This window comes from Emydura macquarii, unplaced genomic scaffold (assembly GCF_026122565.2).
Source record: "Emydura macquarii macquarii isolate MOO-44397 ecotype Brisbane River unplaced genomic scaffold, CSIRO-AGI_Emac_v2 contig_3692, whole genome shotgun sequence".
Lineage (NCBI taxonomy): Eukaryota > Metazoa > Chordata > Testudines > Chelidae > Emydura > Emydura macquarii.
Genome location: NW_027133829.1, coordinates 9,869,241 through 9,888,956, shown reverse-complemented (window position 1 = coordinate 9,888,956; position 19,716 = coordinate 9,869,241). Strand labels below are relative to the sequence as shown.

The 19,716-nt window shown below is 52.5% G+C and overlaps 1 protein-coding gene across 4 annotated transcripts; it reads right to left on the bottom strand.

Moving 5' to 3' along the window:
* Positions 1–563: 563 nt before the first annotated feature.
* TWNK (twinkle mtDNA helicase) lies at positions 564–19,574 on the bottom strand. 4 transcript variants are annotated; one of them, XR_010917821.1, is made up of 6 exons: positions 18,340–19,574; positions 17,163–17,403; positions 15,758–15,865; positions 7,452–7,593; positions 5,269–5,353; positions 3,139–3,275 (listed from the first exon to the last, which is right to left on the bottom strand). XR_010917821.1 is itself a non-coding variant. In XM_067537157.1 (5 exons), the coding sequence occupies exons 1-5, from the start codon at positions 19,571–19,573 to the stop codon at positions 3,018–3,020; spliced, it is 1,983 nt and encodes a 660-aa protein (XP_067393258.1). In that variant the 5' UTR covers position 19,574; the 3' UTR covers positions 564–3,017. The 4 variants fall into 4 exon arrangements, 3 of the variants coding, with proteins under 3 accessions (XP_067393258.1, XP_067393261.1, XP_067393260.1); XM_067537157.1 differs by lacking the exon at positions 5,269–5,353 and having other exon boundaries at positions 564–3,275; XM_067537160.1 differs by lacking the exons at positions 5,269–5,353; positions 7,452–7,593 and having other exon boundaries at positions 3,104–3,275.
* Between the last annotated feature and the right edge of the window lie 142 nt (positions 19,575–19,716).

The window sequence follows — 19,716 nt, the reverse complement described above, 5'->3', positions numbered from 1 at the left end:
CACCTCTCGAATTCCCACGCCGATGGTTCCCTGACAGCACGCGATGCACTCCCTTGCCCTCAGAAGTAATTGAGAGTCGGGTGTTTATCATCCAGGATTCCTTTCTCTTTGACAGCCGGAGGCTTGATGGAGCATGTCTGTACAGGAGCGGTCGACTAACAATGTACTCAGCAGATTCTGATGATCACCCTTCCAGCGGTGGTATTCTGGGGCTGTTTTTGGATTTCTCTTCAGCACCTTTACTCTTGCTGTATATTACCTGTTCCATGTCGGCGGAGTCACGTGCTACCCACCCGGAGCAGTGGGACCCCACAGTCTGTGTGAATTTCAAAAGGGCGGCTGTTGTAAAGCAAACCCACGCCAACAGCACTGGCTCAGCCAGCAGCCATAGCCTCAGGAATGGAAATTTCTGAGCTCAGCGTAAAATCAAGACACAGAGGAACTGCGCCTGAGCATGGGAATTTGAGGAAAGAAAGTTCCATCCAGTTTTCCCTTTGAAACGAAAGAGACTAAAGTCTAACGCAGACTGACACCTGGTGGACACAGCAAGAACACAGCAGCACTGAAAAGTCGCCTTTGTTTTTAATCAAATGACAAACTGCAGACGAAATATCCGATCAAGGTGGTCACACCCCCGTGCGTATAAAATTATTGCAGAGTCGATTGCTGCGGAGGTTTTCCCTCCCCGTGCCAGGAAACCCCAAATCGCAGCATTCATCATTCGACGTGGTTTGAAAACCACTTCCCCCAAGAGTCTGCCTTCCTACGCAGCAGGTCGTTTCTCGTGGGATTACAGGCGGCCGGACTGGGAGCAGGGACTCTGAGGGAGACCTCGACAAACCATTCCATAATCACCGTCACAGTAGAAGCCAACCATGCCTAACCAGAGGGCTTTATAAAACCCTAAATTACTTTCCCCAACTGATTCCCTTTATCTTCTGCGCTTCACTGAGCTGAGACAGGGAAAGAAAGACCTGTCCGACTCAGGGTCCGGTTCCCACGGACCAGCACGAGCCTGCAATGTTTGGGTTCCAAATCCTGGGGAAGGAGGGAATAAATCCAAACTGTCCTCCGAAGAGCCCAAAAGGCTTCTAATCTCGCGGTTTATAAAACCCCTTCAGAAATTTCCCCTCCCTGGTGCATTTGGGGCCTCCATTTCCTTCACAGTGCCCCACCCTGGGATCCAACTCAGACACAAGCAGCATTATTTGACCTTCAAGCAAACCCAGTGACTTTAGGGCAGAGAGGACTGAAATTTCAGAACCCAGCTGCAGACAGGAAGGGGCAGGGGTGTTTCCGTTCTGCAGCAGATGTGCAGGGCACAAGACGAGACGGACCCTTTCACCCAAGCGCCTTACGCTGCAGCGGGGAAGAGCTGCAGGGCGAGGGCGGAGCTGAACCACTGGGGTTTTACTGCTGGTGTATTCAAACTGGCACGTTCTCCCCCGGACAGTGGGATGATTCAAATCGAAGCGACTCCTGTAACAAGGGGAGTTTGGAAGCTCTGCCTGCTGCAGTCACTGGCAGCAGAAGGTACTCAGGACCTTGCTGGTTTGGGCCTGTTGCTATTTTAATGTAACTGTATACACGAAGCAGGTGCAGCCTGCAGGCGCCAGGTGTGACAAATGTCTGACCCTGTAGTCACCGTGTTAGGGCCTCCCAGGCTTCTGTCCTGCCGTAAAGGGGTTTCACAATCTCCACTCACATGCTAACAAAGCAGGGCTGATGTAATTACAGCACCACATGCCATGGGGGGACGTCTGCCTTAATGGCACCAGACAGGAGCAAGTGTCATCAATGGCATCATTCCTGCTTCTCTGCCATCAGCCCCCAAGTCACTGGGCTCTTTGCTCCCCCCACTGCCTTCTCCCCGTGCTTGTGGAAGTGGGGGATTCCTGAGACAGTGCTGACTGCAGCCGGGTACCCCTCAACCCACACAGCTTTGGCTATGCACCTACCTCACTCAGAACATACAGCGCCTCCCCCCCCAGCTCTGCCGGTGCCTCTAAATCCTGACCATAGCCCCCTGCTAGCCTAGCCCTGGGACCTGCCCTGTTCTGCCGATGCCCCTCCAGACTGGTCCTGGAGTGAAGGGCGGGTCTCCTGGGGCAACAGGAGCTAATTCAGAAGCAATTTTATGACACAGACAAGATGTGCAGTGGGCACTGAGTGACGAAGCCCTGGCAAACCCATACTGGCTTGCGGCCCACGCCTGGCTAGGAGTCCAGCTCCATGGAGGTGAAGGATCCATGCACTGGCCCGCTGCATGCCCCTGTGAGCAGTTATTCCACTCGCAAACAGGGAAATCACACACGGGGCCACTGGAGTTTTTAAACACGCCAGTGCCCCGCCTGGCGCCAGAGCCTGGGAACCAGGATTTACCCACATTTGCTGAAATACACCAAGGACAAAAGCAAGGAGAGAGGATCTGGCAAATGCACATCCAGCCCGAAGGCTCCACCAACTCAGTTTCTCCAGCCCAGCGTCCGGACACACGGCTCCCCAGGGACAGACAGACAGGGACCCGTGCTCAGTGAACGGACGGGGATGCAAAACACAGGACTCCCCCTGCACCTCAGCCTGTATGAATCTCTCCTTCAATCAGCCAGGGCGTCTTGGTCCGCTGGCCGGCTCTAAGCCAAATCCCATTTATAGCTCATGGTCTGAGCGTTAACGCAGTGGCAGCTGTGCAATTCCTCCTCCCCAAAGGCAATCCGACCGAGGTCTCCCACGGAGGGGAGAGAAGCCTGCAACAAAGCCAGGCCTGGCCAGACCAAATAGGCAGCAGCAGAGGCAGAATCCCGTCGCTTGGAGAGTCAGGTTATAGCTGCCCCGACGGAGCCCGGCCGTGGCGTTCGCGCTGGAGCTGCCATGAAGCCATGTCCCCATCTCCTCTGCCCCTTGCACTGGGCACTGGCTCCTTTTCCCTCAGGGCTGAAGGGACGCGTGCCATGAACATTGGCGGAGGAGTGCCCCAGGGAAGCAACTGGGCCAGAGCAGCCCATCCCATGGCTGGGTCACTGCTTCTTAGAGGCCCCGCTGCCTCCTGCCGGAGCCTTTTTGGGTGGCGCGCCGTTGTCGTCTTTCACCTTCTTCAGCCTGGCCTTCCCCTTGAGGGGGGTGGAGAAGGTGAGGGAAGCTTTGCAGAACTCCAGGGGGAAGACCCCCACGTCCCCATCAAACCGGTTCTTGGACACCTGCAGGTACCGCTTCCCCGGCCCCGTCACCAGCTTCCTGTCCTGAAGGATCAGCACATTATCAGCCTCCTGGCTGGCCTGGATGTGAGAGACAGAGAGAAGGACATGGAGAGAGAGGTACCTGACTTGGACACACACCTGTCAGACCAAGGGAACCCAGAGCACTTCAGACAGTGCCTGTGTGTTTCTGTAAACATAAATGCCTCATGCACTTCTGAAAGGCAACCACTTCTGGGGTGGAACACGCATATAAAAGCGCCCAGCAAGACTATAGGACAGGAAGGGAAGAACTCCACAGCCAATTAAAACTGCAGGGGAAGGTAGGCAGAACGCGACTCCCTCGACTGGAATTCACCACTGACGTATGGGGAAAGCGTGTTGGCATCTGTAATGACCAAACGGAGAGCGGGCCGGATCTGTGTCACATTCTGACTCCCGGTTTTGTACCCTGTCTCCCGGTTTGTTCTGTGGTGAAGGCTGCCTGACTTTGCCAAGGGCAGCCTGTTGTGCTGCATCCCACACAAGTGCCTGGTTTGGAGAGGACTAAGAATGGGAAGCCATCCCAGAGCAATCTAGGGAGGTCAGCTTTGCTCTGCTGGCCCGACCCCACGGAACAATGAACTCTCTATGTAGAAGCCTAGCTAGGGGCAAGGGCTGGAGTGTCTCGGCCTGGGCACATGGCAAAAGGGTCAGAGACTGCGGGAGGGGGCCTCTGTGGAGGGGGCAGCCTAGGCAGAGACCACGGCCACATGCAAGACCAGGCTGGAGAGAGAGAAGGCAGGAGAGGCTCTGCCCAGGCTGAAATATGGACCAGATTCAGAGGAGTGAGTGTGCGGAGGGGGGTGGCAGGGAGGGAGGGCTGCCTCAGGACAGCTGCTGTTTTGCAATGACCTGTCACTCTAGTGACTGGAGAAGCCCTTGGCCAAGCCTGTGCTCCTTGCCTTCCTGCCACGCTGTCCCTGAAGGGGTTAAACTAGAAGTCCAGCCAGTCCACACAAGAAATCAACTTCCTGGACACTACAATACAAGTAAGGGATGGTCACATTAATACCACCCTGTACCGAAAACCAACTGACTGCAATACATACCTTCATGCCTCCAGCTTCCACCCTGGACACATTACACGATCCATTGTCTACAGCCAAGCCCTAAGATACAACCGGATTTGCTCCGATCCCTCAGACAGAGACAAACACCTACAGGATCTCCATAAAACATTCTTAAAACTACAATACCCACCTGGAGAGGTGAAGAAACAAATTGACAGAGCTAGACGGGTACCCAGAAGTCACCTACCACAGGACAGAGCCAACAAAGAAAACAACAGAACACCACTGGCCATCACCTACAACCCCCAGCTAAAATCTCTCCAACACATCATTAAGGATCTACAACCTATCCTAGCAGATGATCCCTCACTCGCTCAAGCCGTGGGAGGCAGGCCTATCCTTGCTTACAGACAGCCCCCAACCTGAAGCAAATACTCACCTGCAACCGTACACCATACAACAAGAACACTAACCCAGGAACCTATCCCGGCAACAAACCCCGTTGCCAGCTCTGCTCGCACATCGACTCTAGTGACGCCATCACAGGTCCTAACCACATCAGCCACACCATCAGGAGCTCATTCACCTGCACATCTACTAATGTAACATATGCCATCATGTGCCAGCAATGCCCCTCTGCCATGGACTTTGGCCAAACCGGACTGTCACTGCGCAAAAGAATAAATGGACACAAATCAGACATAAAAAATGGTAACATCCATAAACCAGTAGGAGAGCACTTCAATCTCCCAGGACACGCTATAGCTGACTTGAAAGTTGCCATACTTCTACAAAAAACTTCAAAAACAGACTTCAGCGAGAAACTGCAGAGCTGGAACTGATCTGCAAACCAGACAATCAGACTGGGTCTGAACAGGGACTTGGAATGGTTCTGTCATTACAAGAAGTAATTGTCACTGTTCACACATTCTCACCTTCTAATCAATGGTTGTGAATAGGCCTCATCTACTCTAACTGAATGGACTTTGCTAACACCTACCCTCCCCATTGTTGTTCCTTACCCTTGGCTGTATATATATACCTCCAATCTGTGATTTCTATTTCTTGCATCTGACAAAGTGGGTTGCAGCCCACGAAAGCTCATGCCTGCAGAAATTAAATGTGTTAGTCTTTAAAGTGCTACAGGACGCTCGTTGTTTTTGCTGTGTACAGACTAATCCTCTGGAACTTTTCAGGACAGCAGAGTCTCCCGTCCCACAAAAGGGGGCAGAGAAAGGGTCTAAGGCTGGGAACAAGCCTAGCGCCAGAAGAGTGACCAGGCTCTGCCCACACCCAGCAGTTTGGTCCACTCACAACAAACCAGTGCCGGTCAGGAGGGGGACTGGGCCAGCCAGGCTCTCTGGCACCGTTCTGAAACACCGATCACTGTTCTAGGATCCTACGGCTCTTTGGATGACTACAGCACTCAGGCATTCTGGCACCAGGGACAACAAGGCACCAATGTCCCCAAGAGACAGAGCCTTCTGCGAACCCGACACTTCATCCGATGGGAGGAGATAAAACCGGCCTGGATCCTCGAGAGGGAAATGACAGCCCCGCTTCCTTGAGGGCCGCCAGCACGTCAGCAGGTGTTTAATGAAGGCTGGCCAGGATGGGTCTGACCACGGCCTCTGAACCACGCTCAGGTCTCTCCATTTAAGGCCACTGAACGGAGATGTATGACTGTGGCTCGCAGACGAGCTCCAAGCCTTTCACAGCCCGTCGAGGCCCTGACACCCCGCTCTATGTTGGGACTCTCCTTCACACACTCACACCCCCCTTAAGAGACTGCGTGCTCCCAGCTGACCGAACGAGACCAATACAGGCTAAGGGAGGGTCGTCCACACACACAGCCACAGAATCCAAATGCAGCCCACTAGGGACACGTCTACACTGCGGGCGCGAGAGTGGCACAACTACGGCGCAGTGCGGATGCTTCCTACAGCGATGGATTTTCCATCGACGTAGTTTAACACCCCTCTCTGAGCAGCAGGAGCTATGTGGAGGGAAGAATTCTTCCGTCAACCAACTGCGTCTACACCAGGGGATAGATGGGCATAGCTACAGCGCTCAGGGTGTAACAACAAATACCAGTTAAGCATCAACGAGAAAGACAAATAAAGAATCCGGTTTAATCCAGACCTCAAAAGTGTGCTCCCTTCCCCAAGCGCTTAGCTGCCTCACTGCCCCTCCTTCACCAGAGCATGCCCTAGCGGACTGCCCTCTGTTAACTCTTATTTCATTCCCTGAAGAGGAGTTCCCACCTGCCCTGCTCTCCAAGGGACAGAGCGCTTGCACACAGCTGGCAGAGCAAACCCAGCTGGAAGTTTCACCCATGGGTGGCTGAGCCAAGGAGGAGGGAGAACTCCTCAGGTTCCAGATGCTATGGGAAAATGACAATCCTGGAACCGCCTAAGCCAGTTCAGTTTTAGGGGGCTGGAGCACATGACTTATGAGGAGAGGCTGAGGGAACTGGGCTTGTTTAGTCTGCAGAAGAGAAGAATGAGGGGGGATTTGATAGCAGCCTTTAACTACCTGAAAGGGGGTTCCAGGGAGGATGGGGCTAGGCTGTTCTCGGTGGTGGCAGATGACAGAACAAGGAGCAATGGTCTCAAGTTGCAGTGGGGGAGGTACTAGGTTGGATATTAGAAAAGAGTTTTTCCCTAGGCGGGTGCTGAAGCACTGGGATGGGTTACCTAGGGAGGTGGGGGAATCTCCATCTTTAGAGGTTTTTAAGCTGCGGCTTGACAAAGCCCTGGCTGGGATGGTTTAGCTGAGGTTAGTCCTGCTATGAACAGGCAGTTGGACTAGATACCTCCTGAGGTCCCGTCCAACCCTCATCTTCTACGATTCTATGATACTCCCAATTTACAAGAAACCCGCTCCTTTCCGGGCTGAGACCTGACATTGTCACAGACCCTCTCCCAGTGCTCACCATGACTCTGCTGTAGGGAACAGCCCCACATGTGCCTGAGCTCATTGCTATCACATACAAAGCCACACACAAGGCCACCACTGCCTGCTCATCACAACAGAACAGTGCATTCTGGGAGATGGAGTCCCCATGGGCCACCATCTCTTTTGGGAAGGGCAACTGTAAATTGCGCCGTTCTACGCACGTTAGGTGCAGCTCTGAGACTGCCGGCCAGCTGCTGACACAGCCCTGAGCAGACCCACGCCTGGGTAATTCCCAACAGCCACTCACCTTCGCAGACCCAAATATTGAGGCCGTCTGAAGCTCTCGTTCTTCATCCTCTTTCCGAGGGTGGATGACCAGGGTCACGTGACAACCGTTGTCCGTGGCAAACTTCCGGAAGGCACCAACAATGTAGTCTTGGACAGCAAGCCTGGAACGGCAAGACGGCAATGGGGTGGTAAGAAAGAGAGGCTGCTCGCGGCACAGGTGGGACGCTCCAGGAAATGCTTTCAACATGCAGACAACGAGCCTCTTGCATAAAGAGTGAAAGGTCAAGCTGAGAGAAGGATGGTCTAATGATTGAGGTGCTAACCTAGGACTTGGGAGAGCTGGATTTGAATCCTTGCTCTGCCACAGAATGCGTGACCTTGGGCATGTCACTTAACCTCTCTGTGCTTCGATTCCCCATCTATGAAATGGAAATAACAGCCCTGCCCTGCATCATAGGGGTGCTGTGAGGATAAATACGCTGATGATTATGAGGTGCTCAGACACACTGCACATCTACGGTTCCACAGGGGCAGGGGGTTAAGAGGATCATCATCTCCGCTTAACATACGAGGATATGGAAGCTGGGAGAAGGGGAGTGACATTCACACAGCCAGTATGGTGGAATCATTACCCAGGAGTCCTGATCACCAGATTCCTGCTCCGACAAACAGACCTTTAGCCTAGAGAGAAATCTCAGCCCGTCCTTAGAAGGGGTCGAGATGCACTCTTTGTTAAAAGCTGGTGCCAATTTTTTCTAACATAATTTGAACCTGCTGATTTTGAAAGTGACTGTTACCAAGCTGAATTTTGATGTTTAAACCCTCAAACTTGCAAATGAATATGGCCGCTAAAATTCCCCAGAAAGGTCTGAGATACCACTAGCCTGTGCATGAACTTGTCACACTGTCTGACTGAAAAAGAATTATGTCTATTAAGAGCAGACTTGAGAAGACGCACATCGTGGTTCTGACACCTACTGCACCCTAAGTATTCAATTCTTTATAATATTCATTCATCCATAGACCTTAATATTAGAAACAGGTTATTCATAACAGAAGTTATTTTTCCTGTAATATGTGAAATCATTTTCTTGCATGCTTAGCATTTGCTTTGTAGTACATAATGCTTTGTAGTTAGGGTAGAATTAACACGGAAGTGATGGTGATGGTATTTTTTACAAATAGAGAAAGCAACAGTAGTTAGATGACATGGTGGTTTAAAATCATAGATTAGGGATGGAAGGGCCCTCAGAAGGTATCTAGTCCAACCCCCTGCTCAAAGCAGGACCAACCCTGACTATATCATCCCAGCCAGGACTTTGTCAAGCTAGGCCTTAAACCTCCAAGGATGGAGATTCCACCACCTCCCCAGGTAACCCATTCCAGTGCTTCACCACCCTCCTAGGGAAAAAGTTTTTCCTAACATCCAACCTAGGATATTCCTAATATCCTCCCCCACTGCAACTTGAGACCATTGCTCCTCGTTCTGTCATCAACTACCACTGAGAACAGCCTAGCTCCATCCTCCCTGGAACCCCCTTCAGGTAGTTAAAGGCTGATATCAAATCCCCCCTCACTCTTCTCTTCTGCAGACTAAACAAGCCCAGTTCCCTCAGCCTCTCTTCATAAGCTACGTGCGGACACTCATATTGGTTACAGTTGTAGTAAACCATGGAACTGGAAGGAAGTCTCAAGACAGCCACCCTGGTTTCCTGGTCTCTGGGATTATTCACCAAGAATCAAGTAGTGAAGATGTGAGTGAAGCAGGTGAACAAGGACTGCACAGGCAGCCCACAGAAAGAAGATGGAAGATGAGAAACACAGAGAGGCCACGAACAGAATCGTGTCCATTTCTCATTCAGATCAGACAGCATCAGTCGTGTGGCACAGAAGTTGCCATGCTCAATACAAAGGCAAAATCCAGAGGTTACGGAAAGCAAGGAGATCTGCAATGGATGTACCAAGCTGTGGCAAGCTGTAGTGATCCCCATCAAGACACCAGTGTCTGCAATACAAAGTAGTCTAGTTCCGTGAAACCTACGGACCGGAGATGCTGCATCTCTTGTCAAGAAGTGCTTCACAAACAGAGGCTCATCTCTGGAACGACTTCCAAAAGGAATGAAGAGATGAAGGAGGCTGTGTCTGGTCACACGAGTGTTCTTTTAGCTGCAGTATGTGACTTCGCCGGCGCTGAGGGTCAGAACCACCTGCCTCGCTACATCCCAGTGGTGGGGTCTGTGATGAAAAGGAGTGAAGCTGTGAAATTACTGACCCAGCAACGCTTAGCCGTCAGAATTAGCGTCAGCCTGCAACCAATCAAGGCCAGGTTCCAGAGCCATCTGCGGTTTGGAATCATTACCGCCGTTTCGCACAGGAAGCTGGTATTGAAATTCCACACTCCTGCATCAGTCGGAGGAGTCAGAGGCCATAAGGTAGCCACTGCATGAGTTACCAAGGAGTCTCCAAGACGGACAAAGCCCTAGTGGAGAAAGCCCTATGAACTATGGACGCTGAGAATGGTGCTCCTACTCCTCCCAACCTGGTTCCTAGGAAATCTGTTCACTACGCAGCCAACAAAAATGATCTTTCCTGAATGACAAATGCACACGCCATGCAACCCACATCGCTGCATGGCAGAGAGAATCTGCCCCGATCTGATGCTGACTGATCTAAAGCCAGAGAACAGCAGCACACTCATTGTTCCTGATGCCAGAGACACCATCACACCAGCCAATAGGAGAAATGGGAAACCTAAGCCAGTATATTCCAGGGCCGTGTTTGCAAAGAGCGGCACTCTGAATGTGAAGAAAACTGCAATGCTGCAATGCAGGAAAGAGCTTCTGATACGGCCTTTAGCGTTAAACATCAAAATGAGAACTCAAGGTGGACACATTTCAACCAACTGCACATGACAACAGAACCAGAAATAACGAGCACTGGATATTTGCCAATCAATCATTCAAGTCCCTGCCCGCGGGCGAGACACCCTCAGCCCCATTCAACAGAGATGCAAACGGGTCATCAGTGCTGGGGCAGCAGTAAGTGGTTCTGCTGATGAAGGTCGCTACTATAAATTGATGGAACTAAAACGGGCCACGCCAGAGTACAGTGAGTGGCTTGCATTTAGGAGATCTTCACGTCTCAATAAACTTCCAAAAATGTACGGGTCAGCACACACAGGCTTCAGGGCTAACAGATGCCTGGACTGAAAGGGAAGTTCTTAGACCAAACTCTGCAGAACACGCTATGAATGGGAAGACATACGCCAGGGCGATGTGGGCCCACAAATGGGTATTTCAAGCACAGCGGTGCCTGTTTCTTCCACCCCTCTTGGACCATATAGCAGCATGTGATCAAGAACTTGAAGAGGATATCTGTACATTTTTATGGTGAGCTCATGTCAGTTCGTACTTCACAAAGGTTTTGAGATCTCACCTCCACATCAGTAAACAGCACAGGTAAAGATAGTGTGAACTTCAGTAGGGCCATCATTTCCATGTACTGCCACCAAAACCTGATCATGCTCAACTGTGCCCAGAGAGAAGGAAATTGGGAGCTGCATCTCTTCACCTTCAAATGTACTCTGCTGTTCTTCATGGGATCATGACCACACAAACTATGCAAGGTGGGGTGCCATGTACATCGCAGGAATGCACCAGCTACCAGGTGAAGTGCTCAAGGGATTCTCTTGTTGTCAGGAGATGCCAGCAGTTCAGTTAAGCGGGCCCTGATCAGAGCCAAGCGTGGTTTAACGGCACAGGGAAGAAAGGAGGTGGAATTGTAGACATCACCAAGACTCGCTCAGCCCTCAGCAGATGGGCCTTGTCTTACAACCCGGGAGCCCATATTGCAGCAGACACCAGAGCCATGGGCATCCACTTGGGCTTGGATGACCAACTTATTCACAACGAGTCAAGAAAGGCAAGGGAGAAACGTGACGATGAAGATGAGGGAGCACTCTTACAAACGCGTCAAGGCTTCAAGATTTTCTCTTAGGAGGAACCTCCCGCTTCATTGCAAAATACTGCAACACAAGACACAATGAAGTCCCACAAGACACACTGTTGAATGCAAAGATCTAGGACGATTGCAACTGGCCAGTTTTGGGGAGAAACAGCTTATGGCGCAAGAGGGGGAGCCTGGATGTGTACGCCGTCATGATCCATTGCCGAAAAATAACGTTCCAACTTTTTCCATGCTATGTGTGGCAGGGAAAGAAGTCAAAGGGAAGGTCTTAATCACGAAGGCAAAGAGAAATATGCTCCAGCAACTAATCACAGCCCATGAAGCCGGCAGGACAGTGAATCTGCAACAAATTTTGAAACATGAGTTAATGCCTGTCTCTTTGGCATTAGCATAGACAAGTGGCCGTCTAAGAACAGGCACAAAAGCAATACTGGGTGACGTACTGACAGCTAACGTCCAGTTCCCACCAACAGTACCCCGTTGGGAGAAGACTTGTCTAAGCCAGGGGAAAGCTGCCTGGAGTCAAAATATTTGGAAACCTTGCAGATACATTTGTAAAAACAGTACATACTATGGAGCAGACTTCCACAGACTAGATGTTGTGTTTGACAGGTAGGACAAGGAATCTATTAAGGGTGAAACAAGGCAAAAACGCTCAAGAAGTACAAGACCCATCTGAAGAGTGGTGGAAGGCAGATGTGTGCCTCTTCCAAGTAACTGGATGAAATTTAAATGTACTTCCAGAAGATAAGGAGGACTTTGCAGCATTTTTATCTGAGCAACTAATGACACCATCACCACATGATAAAATCATCATTCTGGCTGGTGGCTTTCAGGATGAGGCTGAAGCATGGCACTCGATACCAATCAGCTGTGTGCACATAAAAAAACAGCAGACGCCAGAATGGTTTACTGTGACAGTGCGGTTGTAGCAGGCAGGAATATTCAGCTTTTCGCTGGCTCACTACAACAGAATGACACGTAGGCAGCTCTGGCTGAATGCTGGCACATGAAAGGAACCAAAGCAGTTTCCTATTCCTGCCATTTGTGAGAAAAGACACTATGGACCCACCGTTCTGAAAACTCTGCTTCCATTTCATGCCCTGCCTCGTTGTGATACTAGTTCCTTTATTGCTGGCCACTGTAAGAAGACTGCATAGGAAGTTTCTCAGTAACTTGGTCAGCTTTTCACACACCTCGGAAAGGGTGATCTGGACTCAGGTGGGGAAGTGTTTGTTTGTGAGGTGTCTGGCACCGACGACTCATGCGCCCCTTTGTTCACACATTTGTGGGCATCAGAAGCTCTTCCCCCCAACGAAGGATGCTCTTTTCTTCCACATACAGAGAACTCATTACTAGGCACTTGTCTGGAGGCAGGCCCACTGCCCATATCCAATACTTCCTCTGCCAAATACAATGGGCTGGAAGCAGGAGAGTGGAGGTCTGGTGCCACAGCTCATGTCACTGCCACCAATACCAGCAGACAACATGGAGGTAATATTCTGTGGCAGCACAAGAGGGTGCAGAAGTCAGTGAGGCAGGTGCAGGACAGGGTGGCTTGTTTGTACAGGAGTTTGCAAACAGAGAACTGGAACAAGGTTGTGTCAATGTCCCTGACACTTAGGATGGTACCATTAAATAAGCAGATATGTCATAAGAAGAGACCTAATAGGAAGTAGATTCAAACTGCCATGGTCAAGAACCAGAGTTTCCTGATATAGTACAACATTAACACATGTGCATTAAAATGTTCACTTAACACATAGTCAATACTTTCACTTGTTTTCAAAACAGGTGTTTTCAAATGACGCCTTGCATTCCTAACAGTTAAATCAGCTTGCACATATAATAGCCAGGTACACATGCTCTTTCCTGGGGGTATATAACATTCAAATATTTCTAGTCCCTGCTGCCAAATAAAAACTGAAATTCAATAGCTTAATAAAAAGATTGTGCATATTGGTGCTCCCTTTAATTACATCCAGCAGCTCAGTAAGACCCAGATGAAGTATGCTAATCTGAAATGAAAAGGAAATAAAGATTTACTCCTCAGTGATTTCCATGTGTTACTTTGTTCTCTTTTTACACAAACGTAGCGTGGTAACAAGCATATCTGGACTCAACACACTCTAATTATCCTAAAAAAAACGTGTTACCAACTCTGCACAAAAAAATGCCTCCTACAGGCACGGACATGCTCTCTACAGTTTTAAAAAGCAGAGCTCTTTACAAAATAAAGCCCATCCTGTTCCACCTCAGGAATAAGCTGGGGTTTTGGATGGGCTGAAATCTGAGAGCAGAATAAAGAGATCAGCTTCCCTGCAATCCAGCTGACTACCCAGAAGTCCAAGAGTCCCCTGCAAGCAGCGAGCCTGTCCTCAGCCGTTCCCAGAGAGGCAGTCAGGCGATTTAGGTTGATACACACTGATGGCACCCCAGGCAAGAGCATAACACTGGGGAGTGAAAAGTTCTGCTCCAGCAGGGTACAAGGCCTTGGCGAAGAGCCAGAAGCATGGCATCAAACACGCCGCTCTCCATCCAGCGAGTGAGCAAAGGGCGTCATTTTCACGTGGGGATGGTAAACTGCAGCAGGCTACCATAAAGTCTCCGGCTGGCCAGAGAGAGAACAGCTCCTCAGCTCTGGTTCCCAGCAGCGGTGGGGCACGAAATGAGGGCAAGACGCAGTTCTGAGGAAAGAGGGGGACTTAAAATACTATTAGGAAGTAAAACGACCCTTGGATGATACAGGCTGGTTCCGTCCACCTTTCATTTCCAGAGGATTATCCATCGAGGTACTTCCTGGTGCTCATTGCCACAGTATCTGCACATGGCAGAGTCACTGATGGATCTGATACCCCTGGGAGGCAGGGCAGAGCTGTGGTCCCCATTGTTCAGATGGGGAACTGAGGCGCAGAGACTGAGCGACTTGCCCAAGGTCATCCAGGAAGTCTCTGGTGGAGCGGGAATTGAACCCACAACACCGGAGTCCTAAGCTGTCTCCTATCCACTAAGTCATCCTTCTTATGATCAACTAGAGTGCCATTTAGTGATCAGCGCAGCAGATGGCTCTACTCCTGACTCTAGCACAGACTTCCTGCACAACCTCAGTCAAGTTGCTTAATCTCTTTCAATTTCTCCCTCTACTAATACTTCCCTGCCCCACTGAGAGAGGATGGAACAGGTATAGGTGGAGCTGCACACTTTTAAATCAGCTGAGGCTCTGGCCACTGATGTTTGGGAAGCGTTTTGAGGTGCTAAGATGAAGGGCATGGTCCTGTGTCATTCTTACTGAGACTGGTTACCGGGGACCTGACCGCTCCTGTTCCAGATACTTGAAAAAGGTCAATGTCAGTTTATTTTGGGACTCACCTTGTCAGGGCAGGGACTGTCTCTTGCTATGTGTTTTTACAGTGCCCGGTACAACAGGGTCCTGATTGCAGCTTCTGAGTGCTGCAGCAAACGGCAAACGCCAAAGAAAGGCTGCACCTTAGAAACCAAGGTGCTCGCCTCTTGTGCATCACAAATACCCCATAATCCTGCGGTCCAGACCAAAGGCCAACTCAGATGCATGCTACCTCCCTATAACCCCCTGCAGATTCAGTCCAGTAAGAGCCCTTCCAGCACTAAAATGTTAACCGGTGTTGCTGTGCTCTGTTGGACAGCTCCCCCCTCACTCCCCAGAAGAGACTGCATTTCAGCAGCAGTTGAACTAACTCCTGTGCACGGTCTATGTATCAGGTTGCTCCATCTGCAAATTTCTTTGAGATCCTGGAGGTGCTGGAGAAGCACGAGACCATTCCATTAAAATAAAATAATTTAAATATCCCCTCCTCCAATGAACCGTTTTTCATCCATTACGGGTTTTATACCATAACTCGAACACTGCAGCACCACACACAAAGCAAACACCAGACAGGGAGTCACCCTGGTATTTCCTAAAACGACTCCACCTGAAGCAATTTTTTTTCTTTTTGCCCTGAGCATCTTGTCACATACAATTTCCAGCTGAGAAAACACTTGGCAACAAAAATCTAAACCCTGAAAATAGCGTAAACTCCAGGGCTCACTTTGCGGACACCATCGGGCCGCTCTCTTCAAATGAATTTTAATCGATGGATACCGAAAATCATATTACTTAGACTGGAAGCTCTTTGGGGCAGGGACTGTCTTTATTATACAGGCAGCACCGCCAGATGAGGGAAGGCTATCTGCATACACGGGTCAATGTGAGAAGAATGAGTGAGATGGGGCCTAAAGAACCAGGGTTCAGCGGTTCCTCTGGAGAGGACTGCACGAGGGGGTTCTAAGCCGGAGAGAGAGGGCACAACTGGAATGCACCAAGTAGGAGGAGAGGCTTACCTGTCCACAGTGAGCTGCTCCTGGCCCATCATGAACTGGAGATTGTCAATGATGACGTGGCTGATATCATACATGTACACAGCATGCAGCATGGTGTCTATCACTGCCCTGGCGGGGAAAACAGAAGAGGCTGCCTCAGGTAAACGAGTCACCAGAGAAGCTGGTTACTGATGCTGATGAGAGAAGGACTGGAGAAGGGCTTGTGGTTGAAGCACAGGACAGGGACTCTGAAGAGCCATTCCCAGCTCTGCCACGGACTCACTGCAAGACCTTGGGCAAGTCACCACCTCACCCTCCAGCTACACCAAGGGTTTGCACCCCGACCCACAGGATGGGCTGTGTGGTTAACTAAATCGATGTGCCCAAGGCGCTTTGGACGGAGGGCACCACAGATGCACGCAATCTGACCAGTCGCCTTTGACTGTCAGATGCCAAAGCAAAGGTCTGACCCTTTCTTGCCTGTAAAGCTGCAGCTGCTCTCTTCCCCCAGAGGCAGGGGTCTGCTCCCTCTACTGTCCCACAACAGACAGCAAGCATTTGGGGCCAGGGTCTCCGACCTGTTTTAAGCCCCATGCACACACTGGGCATTAGGTACCAAATAGCTTTGGTGATTCCATCCTGGCCATCTAAGTGCCCTGGATCACAGTCTGCACAGCAAGACAGGACCCTCTAGAGCAGTGGTTCCCAACCTGTGGTCCGGGGGCCAAAAGTGGCCCACGGCTCCCCTCCTGCTGGCTGCAGAAGGGAGCCGCTGTCTGAAGACCCAGGTGGAGCACATTGCTGCAGGGCTAAAAGACCAGCGCAGGCTCCTTGCTGCAGCCAAGGGGACAGGAGATCTGTGCTTCCCTCCCCCTTGCTGTGCTCCCTGCTACAGCCAAGTGCTCTGCCTGAGTCCCTAGGTGCTGGGGTCCCTGCTGGAGCCAGAGGGAGGGGAGCTCTGATTTTCCGTCCCCCTGGCTGCAGAAGAGAGCCACTGCCTGGGGACCCAGGTGGAGCGCACGGGGCTACAGGACGTGTGGTTTCCCTGCTGCAGCCAGGGAGATGGGAGATCAGCGAGGAGGCAGCCTCTGCGCTGAACTCACTGCTGTCTGGCAGAAGGGGTGGGAGGGGCAGCTGCTGTGGCCCTTCAGGGCTGTAAAAATTGTATCTGTTGCCCTGGAGCCAAAAAGGTTGGGAACCACTGCTCCAGACCCCTCTTGGAGGTGTGGTCCGGTGGACTGAGCACATGACTTGGAGCCAAGAACTGCCTAGTTCTAATCCCAACTCTACCGGCAGTTCTTGTGCAACCCTGGGGAAGTCCCTTCACCCCCCTTGTGCCCCCAGCAGCTCCACAGTGCGGTGCACAGGCTGTGAAGGTCTCAAGACAGCGGATGTGCAAGGGGGGGGCTGCTGGCAGATACGTTACTTGATGTTCTGGTGCCCGTGGAAGGTCATGAAGTAGAGCGGCAGGTCCTCGAACTTGTCTGCCCACTCGTCGAACTGGTCCAGCTGCTCCTCCAGCCGCCTCACCGCGAACTGGGTCAGCATGATCTTGGCCAGGCGCACGTTGTTAATCTCGAAGCTGCCCCACAGGGTGTTCACCCCTTGCACGCAGAGGTCCAAGGCGTACTCACTGATAAAGGTCGTCTTCCCGCTGCCCGTCGGGCCTATTTCAACGGAAACAGGGTTAAAAGGGAGTTTAGAGCAGAAGGGCTCTCTTGCTTTGCCAGCCAGAGGATATGAACATCAGGAAACTCTTCCTAATAGAGAGGGCCACTGGACTAGAGAAGAACCTCCCCAGTTGGGAGCTTCTTCACTTATCTTGGATGGGGAAAGCACTGGGGAACATGCTGTAGGGCACAGTCCTGCCCCAGTCGAGGATTAGATGAGACCCAACAGGCCTTTTCTGTCTCTAATGCTGAACGGCCAGACTGTGCACTCAGTTATGCTGCTGTACGCCCAGAGTTTTCCTATCTGCCTCACAAAAGGGTTCTCCAGATGAGAACAGTGCTGTGGGACTAGCGTGGGACCTCTCACGGCCATGCCTGGAGTAACAGCCAGGCTAGATGCGCAGAGAATTTACACATCACTTAAAGCAGGTTGGAGGAAAGAAACTGGGCCAAGTTTACCTGGATGTCCTTCAACAGGATCCACTGCGGCCACAAATCCTTGGAGAAATTTCTGCAGGTACCTGACATTTTCAAGTCGGGGGCAGGAACAAGGGGAATGTTATTTCTAAGGCCAATGGTACAGAAACAGGTTCTTTTTTCTTTAGGGTCTGGCTGCGCTTGCTGCTTATTCCTCACTGGAAATCAAAGGCACCCTTGGTAACATCACAGCAAGATGCTATGGTACAGGGTATGACGTTACCAGCATGAGCCAGCAAGTCCAGGTGGGGAAGAAAGGATTAAATAGGAACGCACCAGTCTGCAGCGCTAGTGAGTCCTGGCTAGAGGAGTGCTATGAATGACCAGGGGAGTGACAAGGCCTCCTCTGCAGGAATGGAGAGACCACCCCACCCCACTAGGCCAGCAACAGAGGGATGAAGAGCTCAAGTCCCACTCTCTCAACTCCCCCTCCCCCTTTCACCTGTAGCCAGTCACCTGTGAAGACGGTGAGCTCCCCTTTGCGGTGGCCCTTGAGGAGTTTGTTCAGCTCAGGGAAGCGGGCCCACTTGACCCCCGCCACCTGCTCCACGTCGGACAGCTCCCCGAACACCTCGTCCCGCAGCTGGCGGAAGGAGACGATGGACTTGTGCCCGGCAGGCAGGGCGGAGCGGAGGATCTTGGAGAGGTTCATGCCACGGGTGAAAGCCTCCAGGGGCCGGGGCTGCCGGTCACCGGGTCGCACCAGGGAGCAGCGCTTGGGGTTCAGCTTGCGGGCGAAGAGCTTGGCGGCTTCCCAGGAGCGGAGGTCCTCGCCCAGCCACAGGGTGATGCGCTTGAACTGCTCTAGGTAGGGAAGCAGGGCCGGGGGCAGGCAGGTGGCCCCCCGGGGTAGGGACAAGCTGGGCAAGCCAGTAGCCTGGTAGAGCGCCAGGGTGTCCAGTTCCCGGCCAGTCAGCACCACCTCTGTGTCTCTGCGGCCGATCAGGGGCAGCCCAAAGAGGTTGTGATAGGTGCTCGGCCGGGGCAGAGTGTTCTCCACGTAAAGTATCGTGTCCCCCTGGCACTCGGCCCCCAGCAGCTTCAGTCCCTTCAGGCTGGTGCCACCGGGGCTAAACCAAGGGAAGACCAGGGTGCGGGCAGCCCGCAGGTAGCGCACCCCGAAGCGTTTCAGGGTGGCGTCCGACACCTTGGAGATGCCGAACACGGCCTTGGCAGCCCGTGTCTCCTCCTCGTCCAGCAGCTCCCAGAGCGGCAGGGCCCGGTCCCAGATGTGGCGGGCGTCCTCCCCGGCCTGGTCGGCCCGGCCCAGCTCCTCCAGGCCGGCACGGGGGACCCCTTTGTGCTTCAGCTCCACGCAGGCCTGGAAGTCCTGCCAGGTGCCCTCGGCCAGGCTGGCGGTGCACACGAAGCTGCCCGTGGTCTTGTCGATGAAGAGGCTGTGGCGGCCGGGGGGCTGGGGTGGCGTCTGCCCCCCGGGGCTCTCGGCGAAGAGGCTGGCGGCGTGCAGGCAGCTGTAGCCGTCCTGGAAAGGGATGCCCTGGGCCCGCAGGTACTGGCGGATCTCGGTGACCGTCACGGGCGGGACGGGGCCCTCAGGGGCCGGGAGCGCCTCCTTCTTGTAGTGCCGGCGGCAGGGGCCGGCCGGGGCCCCCCGGCTCAGCGGGGCCCCCCAGCCCCTCGCCCAGCCGGCCAGCAGGCGCAGGGAGGCTCTGCAGGGGGGCACCCCCATCGCCCCCCCCCCGCCACCGCAGCCCCCCCTCCCAGGGCACCGCCGGGGCACCTGGGCCCCCCCCACACTTCCTCCTCCTCCCCTCCCCCCCCGGGCCTGGCTCCTGCCGCCCCCCGAACTCTCCCCGCCTCTGACACCCCCTG

Excerpts from the sequence above, each read along its gene's own strand:
- TWNK (XM_067537157.1), bottom strand. The coding sequence starts at position 19,573 with ATGGGGGTGCCCCCCTGCAGAGCCTCCCTGCGCCTGCTGGCCGGCTGG. Across the intron at positions 15,866-17,162 it reads CACGGGCACCAGAACATCAA|GGCAGTGATAGACACCATGC; the intron begins GTAACGTATCTG and ends TTTCCCCGCCAG. Across the intron at positions 3,276-7,451 it reads CAATATTTGGGTCTGCGAAG|GCCAGCCAGGAGGCTGATAA; the intron begins GTGAGTGGCTGT and ends TCTCACATCCAG.